This window comes from Oenanthe melanoleuca, chromosome 3 (assembly GCF_029582105.1).
Source record: "Oenanthe melanoleuca isolate GR-GAL-2019-014 chromosome 3, OMel1.0, whole genome shotgun sequence".
NCBI lineage: Eukaryota > Metazoa > Chordata > Aves > Passeriformes > Muscicapidae > Oenanthe > Oenanthe melanoleuca.
In genome coordinates this window covers 105522115-105541299 of record NC_079336.1, presented here as the reverse complement: position 1 = coordinate 105541299, position 19185 = coordinate 105522115, and the positions used below count along the sequence as shown (strand labels likewise).

The 19185-nt window shown below is 43.8% G+C and overlaps 2 protein-coding genes across 8 annotated transcripts in view; both read right to left on the bottom strand.

Annotated features, from left to right (window-relative positions):
* Positions 1-4394, bottom strand: part of SOS1 (SOS Ras/Rac guanine nucleotide exchange factor 1) — a 43023-nt gene extending 38629 nt beyond the window's left edge. The window contains exon 1 of the mRNA XM_056487456.1: positions 4009-4394. Coding sequence (XP_056343431.1) covers positions 4009-4095 — 87 coding nt within the window. The 5' untranslated portion in view covers positions 4096-4394. The remainder of the gene's footprint in view (positions 1-4008) is intronic.
* A 4475-nt stretch (positions 4395-8869) lies between these two features.
* MAP4K3 (mitogen-activated protein kinase kinase kinase kinase 3) overlaps positions 8870-19185 on the bottom strand; it is a 66243-nt gene continuing 55927 nt past the window's right edge. For all 7 annotated transcript variants that reach the window (XM_056487203.1, XM_056487206.1, XM_056487204.1 and 4 more), the window contains 5 exons: positions 17351-17419; positions 17142-17234; positions 15478-15548; positions 12480-12535; positions 8870-10391 (listed from right to left, as the gene is read on the bottom strand). In XM_056487203.1, coding sequence (XP_056343178.1) covers positions 10304-10391; positions 12480-12535; positions 15478-15548; positions 17142-17234; positions 17351-17419 — 377 coding nt within the window. In that variant the 3' untranslated portion in view covers positions 8870-10303. The remainder of the gene's footprint in view (positions 10392-12479; positions 12536-15477; positions 15549-17141; positions 17235-17350; positions 17420-19185) is intronic.

The window sequence follows — 19185 nt, the reverse complement described above, 5'->3', positions numbered from 1 at the left end:
GTACTTTATGTACACCTCGCATGGATGAGTGCAAGCTTTTTCTTCTACTCTTGTACATCTCTGCTGATATTTGGTAATCCTGACCATGTTTTTTTTACCTTGATCAACTAAAAATACAGTAAACCAAATCAAATACAAATGTCTTGGCTGCACTCTTCAGCAACAATTCACCAAGGATGAAGGATTCGGATTTTTTACTAACGTTTCTGCTGATGTCTCAGAAGGGCAGTAGTATTACACTACTCCACTGAGCAGGTGAAAAAAATCATGCAGTAAAGACTCAAACTGTAGGAAGTTCTTAGTTTTATCCTCCACAGCCATCAGAAGAACAGAAGACCCAAAGAAATTAAGAAAGCTCTATATCTTGTGTGAAGCAATGCTAAGAGTTAGAAGTGCCATTCCGACTAGCAAGTGGTAACTGGTTTGTCACCAATTTGAAGAGCCAGGTAATTAAAAATCAGGTAGAAATATCTTTGTCAGCAAGCTTCCCGAGAACTCTGTAGTGACTGAAGCAGCTTTCCCCATGTCTTTCGCTTCACAAAAGATGTAGATGACTGACCAAATGACACATGAGTCCCTGGAAGCATGCTGTCTGAACACTATCCTTAACTGAGGAAGCAAATCCCTTCAGCGGCCAAGCCACACCAGTCCAATCACTCTGACCACAACAAATTCCAGCAGTACCCCTGGGTCATTGCTCAACTGATTCAAAACAACTTGAGGTATGCAAAGAGCAGAACATTCTTTTGTTTTCCTCCATTATCAAATGGCTTAAGGTATCCATCAGTAGTAAGTTTGACACGATTCCTACTGCAAAAACCAATCGATCAGGGAACGAGTGCATCATACACGTGCAGAGAAATTCTGACTCCATGAACAAGTTATACCAACAAATGAAGCCATAAGGAATGATGTACAAGAAAACGATCCAAAAGGTTTTGACCAGAATAAAGTGTGTAAATTCACCAGCAGAGGAACACCAGTGCTGGAAGAGGCATCACATGGCAGGTGTCACTCCTGAGTCTGTTTTCCAAGGTGGATTTAAGCTGTGTATCTCTGTCTCCAGGTACTCGAGACCTCTGGTGTTTCAAATGTCTTGAATCCTTCATCTTCAGCATCTCCCAACATCTGAGCTTCTGTCCATCCTTGCAACTATGATTTCAGACACCTGTTGTTATTCTTTCTTCCTTCCTTTTCTTGTACTTCATCACCATGATTACTGCCTTTTTCCAGCAAACAAAGATCCCTGCAACACTCCTCTTTTGCAGCTTCAAAAACTGTGACCAGGCAGAAAAGAATCTCAGTTGACATCATCTTCTTCCTGATTGAGTGCATTGGAGTCTATCTTGACAGCATCTGAAGAAGAATCAAAAGAAAAGAGATTACATTATGATCTCAATGGTACAAGAGCAAATACAGCTTTACTGCTAAGGTTCAAACACAAAGCACAGTCTCCTAAGAATTGCCTGATGTAGGAAGACATTTACTCTTACTCTATATTTTTGGGTTTGCTGATTGATAAAAAATAGAATCAAAATAATCCACTGGGAAAAAGAAAGCTATTTGCAATGATTCAACAACACCCATTTTTTAAGAAAGCAATCCCGAGGCTGTAGTTTGAGCTCTGCTCTGTGTATTAGAAGCCAACTCACAGTTACAAAAGGGCAATGGCATTTTAATGATTCAGTCCACGTGTGGCAGCTTTCCCCGAGAGCTGCAAACACTCTGTCCTGGTATATCTGCTCCTACAACGTTAACTTAAATGCCACTCTCCTCAGAGGACCTATTAATTCAACACAGGTCTCCACAAACTACTAACTCTAATTTCCAGCCGTGCAGGAAATCATCATGATTCTGCCTCTACAACCAGTTGGTTTCAGGTGGAGTTCAGCTGCTGTCACCACCTCAGAATGAGTGGCAGCATCTGGTCAGCTAAGGGACAAGTGAAGGAAAGGTTCTCCTCTAGCAACAATGGGACATGCATGCACTTCCAAAAATCTGACTCCAACTGAGACAGCAATGCTCTGGCAATTCAGCAAAGTCACAAGGCACCAGTTTCTCTCCAGGACAGTCCTGCTCTTTGACCCCACCCGAAAATGCTGCCACCCTCTCCACTTTACCAGTCCCACGCGCTGGCCTGTAGGTGCAGCTCAGGTCTTTGGGGAGCTACCCAAGGGGTCACTGACTGCAATGCTGCAGTGTTGCACCTGCCTTGTGAACCATGAGAGACGATTATCAAGGCAAGCTCATGGGTTTACCTTCCACCTGTGACACATTCACTACCTTAGGGGCCTCTATCAGGGCAAAACACCCTGCTCAAAACTAACTGCACCTCTACTACATTAGGAAAACACATGACACTGTTTCTCCATTAATGAAGAAGTCAGTAAGATAAAAATTCAACATTTTCATCTGCCATTTAGTTTTCCTGTAACTCAAGTATTTGGCTCTTCAGTAAAGCTGGTGGCAATGTGAACAGATTCTTTATTTCCATCTTCACAAAAATAGCAGTAGCAAGAAGAAAAACCCGAGAGAAGGTAAGAAACAGGTGGTGATCTCAAGAAAAGCTGAGGTCAAAAGAGCCAACACCTGCCAGACAGTTACAAGTTTCAGTTTCAAGCCTTCAGAACCAACTCCACCTGCCTCCTGTCACCCTTCTACCCACAAAGAGAAACAGAGCAGAGGACAACAAAAGCAAGACAACTATACCTTTGCATGGCCAGCTCGTCATCCTTGGTAGCTTGCCCTCGTTGGCCTTCTCTCCGCTGACCTCAGACTCCAGAATTCCATTTTCCACTGCAGAATTCACCCAACTCTTTCAGGAAGCATCTTTAATGCAGGGTGACTTCACGAAAGGCTTGTCCACTTGGAACAAATCTGGCACTTCAGATGTTATAAGTTATTCCAAAGTTTTAATGCTCGCTTTGACTCCTCACTCTGCGTACTCCAGTTGTCAGCACTGAGACTCCTTTCAAAACTGACAAACATTTGCTCCACCATGGAATAAACCATCCTCCAAAGGAACAAGCTCCCTGTGGTTGGGACCTTGGGTAGCTCCAGTTTCCAAGCAGGCTTCAAGGTGGATGAGGGTCCAAGTGCTCACAAGCACCACAAGTGAGCCGTGTAGTCAGTGCTGAAGTTTCAAGGAAACTATCCAGGGACAAGACATTACCAGTATGTGCTAGGGATGAGACAAGCAAAAAGATTTCCAAGAACTGGACAAAGCCACACAGTGCTGGAGACCTCAAAGAGCATGCCCAGAGAAGAGGGACAGTACATTGCAAGAAGAAATTAGGAAGAAACACTGCATGGGTACAACTGCAGCACCTGAGACCTCTCAAGCAGCCCCAGGAAGGAGCCTTTCAGGCAGAAATTACAGCTGATCACTGTAACTAGACAGTAACTCACAAAATGTTGCCGTGCATGACTAAACCACGTGAAGTTCTGCAATCTCAAGCCAGTTCAAGTACCAGTTTCTTAAGCCTTCTACTTTCTGCGTTCAGGCTGCAAAAGTGGAAGACGAGCCCTCACCATTTTTCCTCTCTTCCGAATAAATTCTTTCCACGCCACAGGCACAAGCCTCACTATCCTGAGGGAGCAAGACTTGCTAGCTTGTCCTGATTAAGCCTTCTCAGCAAAAAAGTATTTAAACTTAAGAGAAGGTTAACTAAAAGCCATTAGACGCGAACACTAATTAACCACAATTCTCTCAGGAGCTTCTCATAACAATCCCCCTCTATTCCCGGTCGTGTCACCAAGGAAGACCAGCAGAACCCCGCAGCAGCACCAGCTGCGTCCCTCCGGGCCGAGGGGGGCCGGGTCTCGCGTGTCCATCACACGGTTTTTATCTACACGGCTCCGTCTGTCAGAGCATCTGCACCCGCCGAGGGACCGACCCCCGGCAGCCCCGGGGCCGCTCCCGGAGCGCGGGGAGCCCCGCGGCCCGCCCGGCGCCCAGCCCGACCCCGCGGCCGAGCCCCGGGGCGCGGGCACCCGGCCGCCCCTCACCTTCTTGAGGGCGGGCACCAGCAGCCCCCGCCACTTGGGCGCGTTCTCCTCGCTGAAGAACTCGTAAAGCAGCGGCTGCGCCTGCATGGTGCCGCCGGGGCGGGCCGGGAGCCGCGCGGGAGGGGAGGGGAGGGCCGGCGGCGCTCAGCGGGAGCCGCGGCGCTCCCCCGCCGCCGGCGGGGGCGGCAGGCCCGCAGCGGCGGGGGGGGGCGGCGGCTGCCGCATTCCCCGCCCCGGCTCGCGGGGGTGGCCGCGGGGGCGGCGGGGGGGGGGGCGCGCGCGGCGGGACGGGGGTCGCGCGCGGGCCGCGAGGGGCGGGGTCGGAGCGCGAGCGCCGCCGCCTCCCACGGTCCCGTCCTCGCCCGCTCCGTCGGCGGCCGCGGCGCATGCGCGGAGCGACGGCGCCCCGCGCCCCCCGCGCCTGCGCCCCGCCACGCGTGGTCGCGGCCTTCCTGGCGGAAGTGACGCAGAGGCGGGCCGGGCGCGCGCCCCCCCTGGCGGTGGGAGGGTGAATGGGCGCGCCTTGGGACCGCGGGGACGGATATTGAGTGTTAACATGCAGCACTTACAGAATTGTTATAGATAACAAAGAGATTAAGCCGAATTAAGTATAATCAAAAATAAACGATAATTTATTTCGTGACCGGGATACGGTCCACGACGGCCACAATCGCAAGGGACAACGCCGAGCCCGGGATCAGCGCCCGGTGAACACACACTGATCGGATCTCTACGGTTTCGGATCCCCCAATGGTCACAAAACCGCTTTGGTTAGCCCAGTTTTTGTGCAATTTTTCTTGCCCGGAGCGGGGTGTCGTTCCTCATATTAATGTGTTTTTCTTTCACTGCGTTGGGCTGGACAAAACCATATTCTGGGAGACGATGAATTCTGATGAAGGCAGGTTCTGGCTTTCGGGGAAGGTGGTATTGAGATGTAACTTGCCGGTCTTAGTTTACAGGAAACAGGGCATTCAGGTGTATTTTTCCCCATGGCTCTGGTTATCTTAGTCGTGGGTGCTTATCGGGTTCTCATTGCTTGGGTGTTCCCTGGACAGAGCCATCTCCCCTTCGGCTAGGTCCATTTAGCTGTTAATCTGGGCTGCCCTGCTTTTGTTGGGTGTTACAAGGATGTGATGAAGCAATCTATGTCCTTTTTGTCTGTGGTCGTTTTTTTGATTTCTGAGCTTTATTATTTTGTTCATACAACATAGCTTATTCTACATTATTGTACAACTTTACATGAATTACATTTTATCATATATCACAGAATGGCCAGGGGATCAGACCCAGCTGGGATGGCTTTAGGAGGGGTAGGTCGTGTTTGTCCAACCTGGTCTCTTTTTATGACCAGGTGACCTGCCTGGTGGATGTAGGAAAGACTGTGGGTATTGTGTACCTGGACTTCAGCAAGGCCTTTGACACTGTCTCCCACAGCATTTCCTGGAAAAGCTGCAGCCCACGGCTTGGACAGGAGCACTCTGCTGGGTTAGGAACTGGCTGGATGGCCAGGCCCAGAGTGGAGGTGAAATGTGCTGCATCCAGCAGTGGTGTCCCTCAGGGGTCTGTGCTGGGCCAGTCCTGTTCAATATTTGTTACATGGATGAGGGTATTGAGTCTTTCATTGGTAAATTTGCAGATGTCACTAAGCTGGAAACATGTGTTCATCTGGTGGGAGGTAGGAAGGCTCTGCAGAGCAACCTGCAACGGTTGGATGGATGGGCAGAGTCCAATGGGATGAAGCTGAATCAGTCCAAGTGCCGAGTCCTGCATTTTGGCCACAATAACCCCCTGCAATGCTATAGGCTGGGGACAGTGTGGCTGGACAGTGCCCAGGCAGAAAGGGACCTGGGGATGCTGACTGACAGCCACTGAACATGAGCCAGCAGTGTGCCCAGGTGGCCAAGAAGGCCAAAGGCATCCTAGCCTGTATCAGGAACAGCGTGGCCAGCAGGAGCAGGGAGCTCATTCCTCCCCTGTACTCAGCACTGGTGAGGCCACACCTCGAGTGCTGTGTCCAGTTCTGGCCCCTCAGTTTAGGAAGGACATTGAGACGCCTGAGAGTGTCCAGAGGAGGGAACAAGGCTGGTGAGGGGCTGGAACACAAACCCTGTGAGGAACGGCTGAGGGAGCTGGGGTTGTTCAGCCTGGAGAAGAGGAAACTCAGAGTGACCTTAAGACTCTCTACAACTCCCTGAAAGGTGGTTGTAGGCAGGTGGGAGTCGGTCTGTTTCTCCAGGCAACAACTGACAGAATAAGAAGACACAGTCTTAAGCTGCACCAAGGGAAATTTAGGTTGGATATTAAGAAAAAGATTTTACAGAAAGGGTGATAAAGTATTGGAATTGTTTGCCTGGGGAGGTGGTGGAGTCACCATCCCTGGAAGTGTTTTAAAAAAAGACTGGATGTGGCACTTGGTGCCATGGTTTAGTTGAGATGTTAGGGTGTGGGTTGGACTCAATGATCTTGGAGATCTCGTCCAACCTCGTGATTCTGTTTGTGTGCGCGTGGATCTGTCTGGGACACACAGGGATGGATTCAGCTGAGACAAGAAGTTGGACAAAAATTCCAGGAGGCCTTGTGTGGATGGACAAGGAGCTCCTGGATAAGCTCAGACACTAAGAGGAGGCCCATGGAGGGTAGAAGCAGGAGCTGTAGCCTGGCAGGAATACAGAGAGATTTCTGAGCAGCCAGGGATCAGGTTAGAGGAGATAAAGCTCTGAGAGAATTAAATATGGCCAGGGACACCAAGGACAACACGAAAAGCTTCTGCAGGTATGTGGGTGATAAAAGGACCACTATGAAAAATGAGTACCCTCTCTGGAAGGAAAGAGGACACCTGATTACCCAAGACACGGCTGAGGTGCTCAGTGACTGTTTTGCCCATCTGCATCAGGAAGTGCTCCAGCCTCACTGCGAGTTGCAGAAGGGAAAGGCAGAGCCTGGGAGTCTAGTGAATCACCTGCTGGAGAAAGTTGGATTCAAGGCCACCCAAAGCACCTGAAGGTGCACAAGTCCATGGCACCTGATGAGATGTATCCACATGTCCTGAAGGACATGTCTCCCTCCCCAGACAAATCTCTACAGCTTCTACACCACTCACAGATGACACAGGCCTTCCTATATTTTAGCTGTGTTTCCTTGGAGGGAAGCAAAAGGTTTGGGCACACTCCCTATTTTTACCAGCTGTTTTCCTATGGAGTCCTTCAACACCCAGCAGGGCTATTGTAAAGCTGAATCCTGTGGGGTGTAAGAAATGTCCCCTGCCTGGGGGACACATCCCCCTCCACCAGTGCTCACAGCATTGCTGGGGTCCCCCAGCCCCCCTTGGCAAAGCTACAGGCAGCCAGCACCGTTCTTCACCTTGCACGGCCTTGCTTTCAGTTAAGGGCGGTGGGATGCAGAATTTGAATCGGAATCCCCTCTTTTTTATGTCACCAGATCCAGCTTCTGACACAGACAGGCAGCACTGCATGGAGAGATGGGCAAGAAAAAGACAAAAGCAGTGTTCACTCCCTTGTGATCCCAGCTATCAGGAACACTTCCCTAACACACACAATGCCACTGCTTTGTTTGTTCCCTGTGAAAAGGCTCAGTTTGGCCGAGGCCCACGCTCAGCCCCTGCACTGATCAGATTTGGCTGCCAGGCTGGTGAGTGCCTGATCGTGTGGTCACATCAACTCTCCTGCCTGCCAGCAGCTTGGACCAATTGCCAGGAGCCAGCATGGAAGGGACTAGGAGGAAGAAAAGGGAAGCACAGAAGGTGGAGCTATGTTCATCATCCATGGCAGAGGCCTTGCTGTAACCTCATGGGTGTGATGGGGTTTCCTGGCTCTGACTGGGCTCCCATCAGTCAGCCACACACTGATCCCAATCCTACAGCAAGATCCTAGTAATAAGCTCCTACTAGGCATGGCTCAAGAGAATTTTAGTTCAATGCAACTCCAGTCCAGCAAAGGAGACCTTTTGATTTACCAGACACCCAGGCTCCTGCGCTCAGCTGTCAGCAGAGTAGGCAAGCAGCTTGAGATGAGGGAAAGACAGTTTTGTGGCACAAACCCCAAATCCTGCAACAGGACAACTCCTCAAAAAAGGAGGAACCCTTCACTTCTTATCTTTGAGGCTGGAGAACAGCATGGCAAAAGCAAAACTCTCCTAATTATGCCAAGAGACTGGAAACATGTCTGCCATAGTAAAATGCTCCCTCCTTTCTTCCCACATGCCACTACCCTGTCCTCTTCATTTTTAGCCCTTCCAGCTGCACCCCTGCATGCATGCTTGTACCAAAAATGCCCAAGCAGAGTAAAAACCAATAGCTCTTAGCCTCTGGTACATGTAATTCAGCAATGGCCTGAGAAACTTGGCCCCAGCTTCTGCAGAACAGCCTATCAGCTGTAGTGCACTTTGTTAAATCTGAGCTGAGTTTCTGCATATCCAAGTGAGGAACAGTCCACAGGAGGCAGGATGGAAATCCCCTTTGGGGATTTCACAAGGGTGCTGTGAAACACACACAACTTCTCCACTTTTCTGAGAATTTAGCTGCTCAGCAGTGGGGCTTGTGCCACCACCTCTTCCCCCACAGGGTGAGCTAAGGCTCAGGATGAGGAACAGCCAGGATGGGGCCAGCAGAAGCAGGGAGCTTGAGGCCCACAGGCAGAAAAATAAACCTGCTGAAAAAAGAATAAATCAGTTTTGCAATCAACAGAGGTGGAAAAAGCAGGAAATGTAGGGAAGAAACCACTTAAGGTGGGATTTGGAAAGACTTAGCTCAAATCCACATTATCACTGCCCAAAGGGTATTGATACCAACCCAAACTGAGTGGAGCTCCAGCAACCTCTGTTCATACATTCAGAGACGCCCAGCTTCTGTGTTTGGCACAACCATTTAATTGCAGAATTGAAAACTCAATATGTTCCATTTTAGTCTTATGTGGAAAATCAGTGCAGGTGATAATCTAATTGTACAACAACATGTTAAAAAAATTTATTTTACATTATATACATTAGGGAACATATTTCAAAGCATTACCCATCACAACAATAACGCAGGCCATAAATCACTTTTAATTTAGTTTGGTTTTAGTGTATATTATCACAATAAAATATAAAGAACATATACAAAAACAGGAGTCAAATGTGTGCATTTTGCTTAAAACTTGGCATTTACACACTCCATTGGAAAATAGCAATCAAAAATACTTCTGATCAAAACTAAGTTCCCGTGATGCGTAGTAACCATTGTATTGTTTCAATGAGGTAGTAACTAAATTTTGGCCATGTGTTAACATCCTAAAATCAAGAAAAGTGTGAAAATGGTTATAAGGCCAAAAAAAAAGTCAAAATGGCAACATCTCTGAGCCATTTCCACAATGTGGAATGTTGCTCCTTTTCATTGTGATATGAAACGATTTAGTAAGACAAACAGTAATAACTACTTTTTATCATTGTATACACTAAGAATTCAAACATCTATTGCAGAATTACAGCCAGGTACCACTAGTCTGGGACTGACACCCATCCATAAGGTATTGTTTTCAAGCATAGAGAAGTAATTGTAAGGAAAGTTTTAATTAAATATAAAAATACAGGTGTTTAACTGGTTTGTTTCACAAAGAAATTTACCCAAATAAACAAAAACAAAAGAAAAAAAAAAAAAAAAAAAGGAACTTTGAAGCCCAAGTCATATCCACAAAGTCACAGCTTACCTTTGTGACTAAATACATCACATCTCAATACATTGTGCAAACATGAACACCAGTGTGTTGTATTGAAATTAAAACAAGATTGTAATCTGATTACAGCCTTGGTTACAATTTCTAAAAGTTAATATTTATTTGTATTAGTAAATTACATATAATAAAATACAATAGTGTTGCTAAATGTACTATATTTGTTTCTAGAATCCCACTTCATAATAAACACATAAGACGTCCTTATAATAGTACCCCGATTTAATTTTTGCATCCTCAGTGACTTTTACATCTGTACAGGTAAGACACTTGTACTTAACAGGAGGACCTCTATCTACAGAAAGTCAGTGTTGGGCTTCAGCAAGAAGTTTCACTGAAAAATACTGCATATGTACAAAGATTACATAACAGTAAGTTAAGCACTTCTGTGGTATTATAATGCTTCTGTGTCCATACCACAAACAATTCTCATCTTCCTCTTATGCCACAATAAATTATAAAGTAACTAAAGTGGGTTTACTGCAGCTTTTGTGCAATTCCAGCCAGTCATGAGTGCTGCTGCAGCAGGAGTGTTCTCCTCACAGTGTACTGCCTGCCACGTGCTGCTCTCAGTAGCTGTTCTCATGCCCTGCCAGGATATACAAATTGCTGTTGGCTGTTGGGTTGTCTGTCGGCCTGCTCTCCAGCACCACGACCCTAAGATGGAAATTTAAAAACCACAATGTCAAGTGATCCTTCATTTAAAAACAGCCCTGGGTATAATTACGTATTTTTTCCTAAGATACATCTGGCTGGTTTGTCATTTCTCTTTCTCTAGATGCCTTTAGTTCAAAAGCCCCTCAAACCAATGCAAACCTCATGGTCTTGTCTGGACAAAGTCTTCAAGGATCTCCCACAGCCTCTCTGGGCTCCTGGTACAGTGTTGAACGATCCTCACCATCATGTTTATCCCTTTTATCCAGCTGGAAATTCCCTTGCTGCAATGTATCCCTGTTGCATCTCATCCTTTTAGTGAGGGCTTCTGAAAAGCGCTCATCACTCCCCTGCTGGACTTGTGCTTTCCTGGAGCTTTGCAAAGCAAACCCATTCATCAGGGTCCAGTTCTGAGAGTTGTTACTCTGCCCCTTGCCACAGGAATGACAGATAAACAAAGCTGATTCTTCTGTGAGCATTTCTAGTTAATCTCTGAGCCCATGTAACCTAATCCACAGAAACTTCCTCCAGTTCTGAAAGTCCCAGAGCCAAAAATTTATAGGCAAAGAGAATCCTATGGAAAGGACTGCTATGTGAAGAGTCTTTTCTCTTATTTCTTCTTACTTTTGGCCAGCATTGGAGACAAGAGACTGAGTTACATGGGCCTGCAACTGCAAAGATCATAAGGGATGTCCCAGATCAGATCTTTCTCTTCAAAGAAGAGCAATTAGCTGTCACAATTTTGCTTCCCAAACTATTTAATTTTTTTTTCATCAGGCAAGAACTGCTAAAACTGCTGAACAGACCAGGATGTTCATGATTGACTTCTCCTCCACAAACATCCCCATGTGAAGGCAGGGTGTGGGAAACTCAAATCCATCTCTTGTGCATTCTGACAGGAAAGTTTGCTTGCTGCAATACTATGGCTCAAAAAACCTGACCTTTACTCAACGTGCTCCACAAAGAAAATGACACCTCATGCCATGAGGTAGTACCCTGCTCATGAAGAAAAAGCATCACACAAGCTTTTGAGTAGACTGACATCAGGTTTTTTTGCTTCTCAGTAGCTATGAACTGCCTAGGAAAGGACTTGTGTTACTGGAAAAAGGCTTCACAGCTCAAGCACAAAACAGGACAGAGCTGCAAGGAAAAGAGTATATGAAGAAATTGGAATTAATTTTTTTTTTGCAGTGCAAAATCATTAAAGATTGTCTTAGACTTAAGAAACTATCAAAGCAAGTCAGAAAGTAGATGGGACCATATTTGGGGAAGAGGACATTCTCACAAGGCAATTTTTTGCAATGTTGTCCTATAATCCCACATGGGTTTACTGCAAGTGGTGTAATTCAGAGGCAATTCCCAAAAGAAAAGTTAAAGCCTATCTTTGCAGCTCTTGTGAATTCATTGCTGGTGAAACTGTCACACCAGCATGCACTCCCCTAAAGACAAAACAGCTGCTGCTTCTGTGGCTCTTACAGAAGTACAAAGTTCAACACCAGGGCAGAGAAAGTTGAGGAAGTCAGTGACCCTCCTAAAACAGCAGTTGAGTCACACAGACAGGGTGTTACTGTCCTGAAAGCAGACAGCTACACTGGGAGCTATCAAGAGCTCTTACAAGACCTGAACTGTCATGTTGAGAGAACAACTGGTAGATTTTCTTTCTACCAGTGGATAAAAGTGAGATATTTAAAATTTTCAAGTATTTTTTGCATTTATCTCCAGAAGCAGATCTTGATTAACTACTGCAGCAGAACATCAGAAAGTAAAGATTTCACCAAGTTAAACAGAAGAATTACAATGCAAATCGGAAAACACTCCTGGAGATTGGTGGCTGCAGCCAAGTAAGAGCTTCTTGCATGGCTGAGTACTTCTGGAAGCCCACAAACACCTTTAGAAGATTTTTTTTTTTTTTTTTAATTTAAGAAAAAGAAAAGCAAAAGCAAAGGACTGGAGGGTAGACATGTACACAAAGGAATGTCTAAGATGCCTAAAAAAGAATTCGCAAGAAAACACGCAAAAAGAACTTCTACAAGGTAGGAGAACACACATTATTCCTTTATTTTAGCATGTCCTGTTTACTTCTCATCTTACCTGTCAGATCCCAGAAGCCTGAATATCCTTGTATTATCAGAAATTTCTTGTGTGATCTAGGCAATAAAAAGAAATATTTACATATTAAGAGCACAACTGTTTTCATTTTCTTTTTAACATCAATCAAGAGAAAAGAATCGACTGTGACTGATGTTACCAACTGACTGCCAATTAAAATCCAATAGATATTATAATGCAACTGTCACTTTTAACTAAGATAGTAAAGTTTTCTGTTATTCCTCCCACATTACATTAATTTCTCTGGTAGTAACTGCAAGCACAACAGTGGGGCTCAGCTTGGTACTTGAGTTACCAGCGCAATTCTTTTTACAGCTGTGGCTGAAAGAGATAGGGTGCAATTAGTGTCACTCTAGAGTGGATATCCAAAAATGGGTGAGGCAAATCACACATAAAACACATTTTGTTGAAATGCTGAATTATAGTAAGCATGCACTAAGTTCATATTCTGAAAACTTTAGCAGAGAAACAATCTAATCTGTGATACTTATGTCCACTGCTGTAGCTGTTGGGGGGCTGGATATCTCCCAACCCCGGGGTTGCTACTCAGAGTCCAGATATCTCAGAACTCAGGCAGCAGAGCCTGCAGCTACTCGCTAGCGAAGTACAAAGGCTGAGATCGCGTTGCAAAAGTTCCCAAGATGACTTTATTTCTCCAAAGGGAATTGCTAACAACGGTCTAATTACATCAAACAACAAAGGGTTTTTATAGGTCTCTAGAGGATTGAACTTCTAACCAATAAAAACTACAAATTACAAACTAACCAATTACCTTAAAATTCTAAGTAAGAAAAGAACCAATTATCTTATAAATTTAAAAAACAATAAAAATCTTAAGAGATAACAGGAGTTTTGATAAGGGAAAGGGGCCTGTTTCCAGGAATTCCTTTGTTTCAGAGGATGGAATCCCAGGGGCACATTTTGGGGCAAGTAACATCTTCTACACACTGCAAAAAGAAAACTTCATCTTTTGACATTTCAGACAAGTGCAACAGACCTGCGTGTTCTGCTGGTGAATTGTACTTGTGTGATACATCTTTATGATCATATGAATATCAAAGCACCCAGAAAAACCATCATGTTCATCAATGAAGTCAACCAAAGCCCAGTGCATATGCCAAAGGGTATTTAGTCACTTTGTGAACGGGGTAGCACTTTACAAAGCTCCTCTTCTATACAGCCAAATTTCACACTCCTGGGGAAAGTAGACATTCTTATCTCCTTCCCAGATCCTACTAATGTTAGGTGACCTAGTGAAATCACTTCTGGTGCAGTGAACTTGCAAGAAAATTTTAACTGACATCAGTGAAATCCTTCACTTTTCTAAGAAAATTAATTTCTGCTTTCTGTGAGGCTAAGGCTGTACAATCTTTGCTCAAATTTTGAGCTTCTTTTGTCAGAATTCAGTTCCCTCTTTCATTTTTCACACTAGATCAAACTACTGTGGGAGGTCACAGCTGTGGAAGGAAATAACTTAGCAAGCAGCTCAAGTAATCTTTAATTATGCCAACTGTACTAGAAAATAGGGAATCTGAACTAAGGATGTCTTCAAAGAAAAAATGTTGCAAGTTAAGTCAGTGAGCTTTTTGTCCCATGCAACAACTTCCTACCTATTATCCAGTATAAAATTCCCCAGAAGTAACAAATATGGTCAAGACCTGAGCTTGGCACTGAAGGCTTTCATATTACAGCAGAAAATAGGTTTATTTCTTTTAACAGCTGCAGCTTGTGGGACAGTCAGAAGAGATAAGAAATTATAAAAGGCCCAAAAGCTTAGTCTAGACATGTTCTACAGAGAAAAAGTCTTAGGTGGCTTGCTTTCTTGTCAACAGCCCAGTTCTGCTTTCATTTCCTCATTTAGGTTCTGGCTTTGGCTTCACAGCAACAAAGCAAGCCAGTGTGCCTGATGCTTTACATAAACAACAAAATGCATGCCTTTGGGCTGCAGCACCCTGGGACATGGCCCCTCCCAGCTGAAGCAGAGCCACTGAGTACCAATGGGTAGAGCAATGCACAAATGCCACAATAAACATTTGTACCTCAGAAATAAGAAGCAGTCTGACTCCAGCCTTTGGTTCACACAGAGAAGGCTCACTGTTAGCACAGACTTGCAAAGGCTTTGTGCAAGTCAGTGTAGTGGTGGAAAATGTGGGATATCTAAGCTTGGTATGGTGTGATTGTGTGTGTACCTTAAAATACAGTTAGTCATAATGAGCTCAATTTCTCAGCCAGTGAAACACTGATGGAACAACTGGTAAAGTCTGTAAATATTCATTTATAAACAAATTAAAAGACTCATTGAATTCCTATAAAGTACAGCATTTTCACTAACAGGTACACCAGATTTGCAGCAAGGGAAAAGGTAGGTATTTGGGAAGGCATTATAATGGTTTAACTCCAACTATAAATCATATCAAATGGACTAAGGACTACAAGGAGATTTTAGGAAAAAACAAACAAACCATGTTTAGGTCAATTTGATATTTTTCTACTGAAGATGGAAAAATATTTCTTGCAAAAGCTGGGCAATTCTTCAAAGCATTTGTAAGCCAAGAGAACATGGAAGAGACTAAAAAACATCAGGCAACTTATTAGACACTGTGACAAAAAGCTAAACTTTAGCAGCAGAACCATTGGCAAAGCCCAAATTTTTGCATCCACATGTGAGAGGCTAAGGAACTGACAGTGGTCCTCAAAGCAATTTAAGGTGAAGATTAGTATTACCAAGAATTAAGCTTGGATATTTTCTATGGCATCCTGGCCCAGTCTCTTGTTTTTGCTTTGCTTGTTACACATGAGGGGGTTCTTGTACAGCTCCACCAATGCTTTACAGCTTATGAAACAAGCTTAGCATGAGACTCCAGCTTCAAGGTCTAACTTAGGAAGTTACTGAAATGTTTCCCTCTTTTTCAGACAATAGCATTGAGCCTTTCTCCTCCTCTATCAGAAGCCAGAATTTGAAGTACAATGTAGTACTCACCTCATTTGATCTGAAACTCCTTCCTTGCATGCCGTGTTTCCAGAATGCTAACACACTGTCTTGTAGACAGACTAGTAGGAAAGAACACTGGAATCAGTTTTGAGGCATAAACTCAACTCTTGCTCTTAAGGCCAAAAGCACAAGACTGTAGTTTAGAAATCTGTACATGTATGTTCCATTGTATGACATCCACCCACTCAGACTGCAGAATGTCTCCTAAAGAATCACTGAATCTGCCTGCATTTATAGATTTATTTGTTTAATGAGCAGGCTTTAAAAACATTTCCACCTAACCAGAAAATGTTCTAAATGTCTAGTACTAAATGTGTCATTTTCTTTGAACAGGAAATCCCTTTAGTACCTGCAGACTGTATATATGGAATTTTAACAGAAAAGTTCTGGGAGTGTGTTTGGACACTGCCAGCACAGTATAGGCCATTGGTACCTCATTTGTGACAAGAAGGGTGAGGACTACAGTACATGCAGAAATCCTAGAGCGAGAAGCATCAAGTACATTGAATTCTTCCTTCCCCCCATTCCCAATCATCAAGAGCCATAAAAGTAATACTTTCAGTGGCAATGTTTTCTTGTCCTTTTCTCTGTGGGAGGTTATCTTTGGAGGGCCTGAAACTTTAAAGCTTCTCCCCAGAAATAAACTTCCTGCAACTCCTGATAATTTTAAAACCCACTCTTGTTCCTCTTCTGGTGCTACCCATCATCTGTGCACACATCCCTCCTAGCCCTCTTTCAATAGCAGGTGGTGCAATCCAGGTATGTAACTATTGGAGAATCACCAAAATAATCAATTCTTTCTATTTCACAAACTGAATTCATTCAAATGCTACACATGGAAACAAAATTTATGCAACCTGTGACATATTGTGTAATTTAGTCTTCGAGCTGCTTTATAAAAATGGACTGCAGAAACACATGCAAAATGAGTTAGGCATGGGTGATTCAGAGAGTTTATGTAGGTTGTGTTAAGGTATTCCTTTAGAGGGTAGAAGTCTTCATCATACTCCCAAGACGTTTAGCTTAATCTAAGAAGACTCCAGGATTATTACTCCATTCCAACTGCTCCTAGGAAAGCACACACTGAACCTTTCACTGAGTCTTCTCACACAAAGTGAAATGAGTGAGGTAGTGTTCCAAATGCCAAAGACTAGACAGGTAGCATACTTAATTCTTTACTGTAACATTGAACAAGTTAATCATAGAAGATCTGAAGTTGGAAGGGACCTAAGGATCACTTAGAGCATTGTCCAGATGCTGCATGAGCTCTGACAGGATTGGTCCTGTGACCACTTCTCAGCTCAGTCTAGTGACCAATCACCCTCTCAGTGAAATGCATTTTCCTAATATCCAACCCAAATTTTCCCATATACAGCTTCATATAATTTCCATGTCCTTACTGCTGGTCATGACTTTTTGCCTGCCAGAGCACACTGTTGACTCATCTTCAGCTTGCTATCAATCCCAACCCCCAGATCTCTTTCTGCAGAGCTGCTCTCCAGCCTCTCATCCCCCAGTTTATACATTTAAGTGGCACTACCTCATCCCAGATGCAGAATCCGCCACTTGCTCTTGTGAAATTTCATCCAGATGGTGACTGCCCAACTCTGACCTACAGGGATATTCAAGACTAATAATGAAACCCAGCTTACCTATTGATTCAATCTGAAAGTCAAACGTGAGCTCCGATGAGAGTTTGCGGCTCGATTTTAACCGGCCTTGCAGATTCACTATTTTTATGCAGCCTAGACAATAAATAAGCATATCTTAACCAAGGAATATCTCCAATATAGAACCAAATTTGCAGACAGACAGTATGCATGTGTATGCATACATATATTTTAGTTGATATTAAACTTACAATCCAAACACACCAAAATGGTATCTCTCTCCAGCTGTGTTACATGGACAACACTCGTCTCTGTAGTGTCTATAAAAAAATGACAGTGTTAGCTCATAACATAAATTAGAATGAAATTTGAAATGGAAGTTCTAGAGATTGAGACATTTTGATGGGTTAGTGTGTTTTATCTACTTAAAATCATCATTTTACCAGTGACATTACTCTTCTCTTAGAGATGCATGTCCATTTATCCAACATGTTGGCTGTGACAGGAAAACCGAAGCTATAATATTAAAATATGGATTTAATTCAGCCTTTTCTGAGCCATGTCACAAAAGCAAATTGACATGTACATTGTTCTCCATTTATTCTCTGTTGGTATAATTGAATATTGCTGTTGCAAAAAGGTAGATATATGTGACTGTCCACACTATACTGCTTCACTGCACTTTTCTTCTGGCTTCATTTGTAAATCCTGATAGAAATTTATATACTATTACTTAATTCTTGCTGCTATTTGCAGCCGTTCCCCAGATGTTCCAAAAAGAGGGGCTTATTTCCTTCTCCAAACCCTCTAAAGAAGGGCTATTTCTTCTCTTCTGGGTTACAGCTGCAGCAGTCTCCATCACAGCAAATGGGAATTTGACCCACAAGTGATTAGTGGACATGTCAGCTCAAAAGAAGAGTGTCGTTTTGGTCCATTTGTTAACATTAAAGTTAGATACAAAGCAGCTCTTATTAAATCAACATTACTGCCAGATTCTGTAGGCATCATTCACATAGCAAAGAGAAACTCAGTAAATCCATTAAACATGAGAAATTAGAGCACAAATACCTATAACACAAAAGCAGCTTCTGGTCAAAATTATAAAAAATAAAAATATGTTTGCATCATTACTCTCCTGCCAGCAGGGGACAGGAATAAACTGATACAACAAAATTTGAGCTACAAAAATAGGAGAAAACAACAACATAGACACAACACAAGAACACACAAGTAATTCAAGGAACTTAACAAAGTGTGGAAGGCACAATGCAAAAAAAAACCAAAAAACCCAAACCAACCAAACAAAAAAACCCCACCAAAAAAAAAAAAACAACAAAAAAAACCCACAACAACCCCAAAAAAACCCCAAAATGAAACAAACCACCAGAGAAGGGATTAGTACTCTTGTATTTATGCACCACTGCAGACAATGAGAGAGAACTGACAACAGGACACTTCTCTTCAGTGTGCTTCTTTTATGGGCTGTGCTATAAAGTCACACAGTCAAGGTAGGAATGAAAATAAAATGCATTGTCTGAAGTATGAAAGTGTGTTAATTGGCCATCCACTGCTCAGTTTGGGTATTCTAACTATGCTTTAAACTGTGTCAAATCTGGTGCACTTTTCAGCACCAGGAAGGTCAGTGAGTGCCTTCCTGGTGGAAACTGTTATTCTTAGTGAATTCCACAGTACACATTCATCTGGACTGGCTGCACACATATATGCCAGCACAGAGCTATGTATAAACTCATCATAAATCAACAAGGGATCCATGACAGGCAAAACCAAAGCTATTTACTGTTTCCGAATCTGCAAGCTATGACTAGCAACGGCTCCTTACTGCATTTAGATTCAGGGGGCAACCTTGCAACTCCAAGAAAATAGCTCTTAGCACACTTCCTTGAGAGAATTTCTGCTGTTCAGATGATGGCCACACTGGTGATGGGAAGGCATTTGGTTTCCTGCTAGCAGTGGTCCTAATCCTTTTTGCTTTCCATAAACATGAAAAGAATGCTCTATCTCAGCAGCAGGCTGATATCACCACTTCTAACCATAGCGGCACCTTGCAGGAGAGCCAAACATCTTC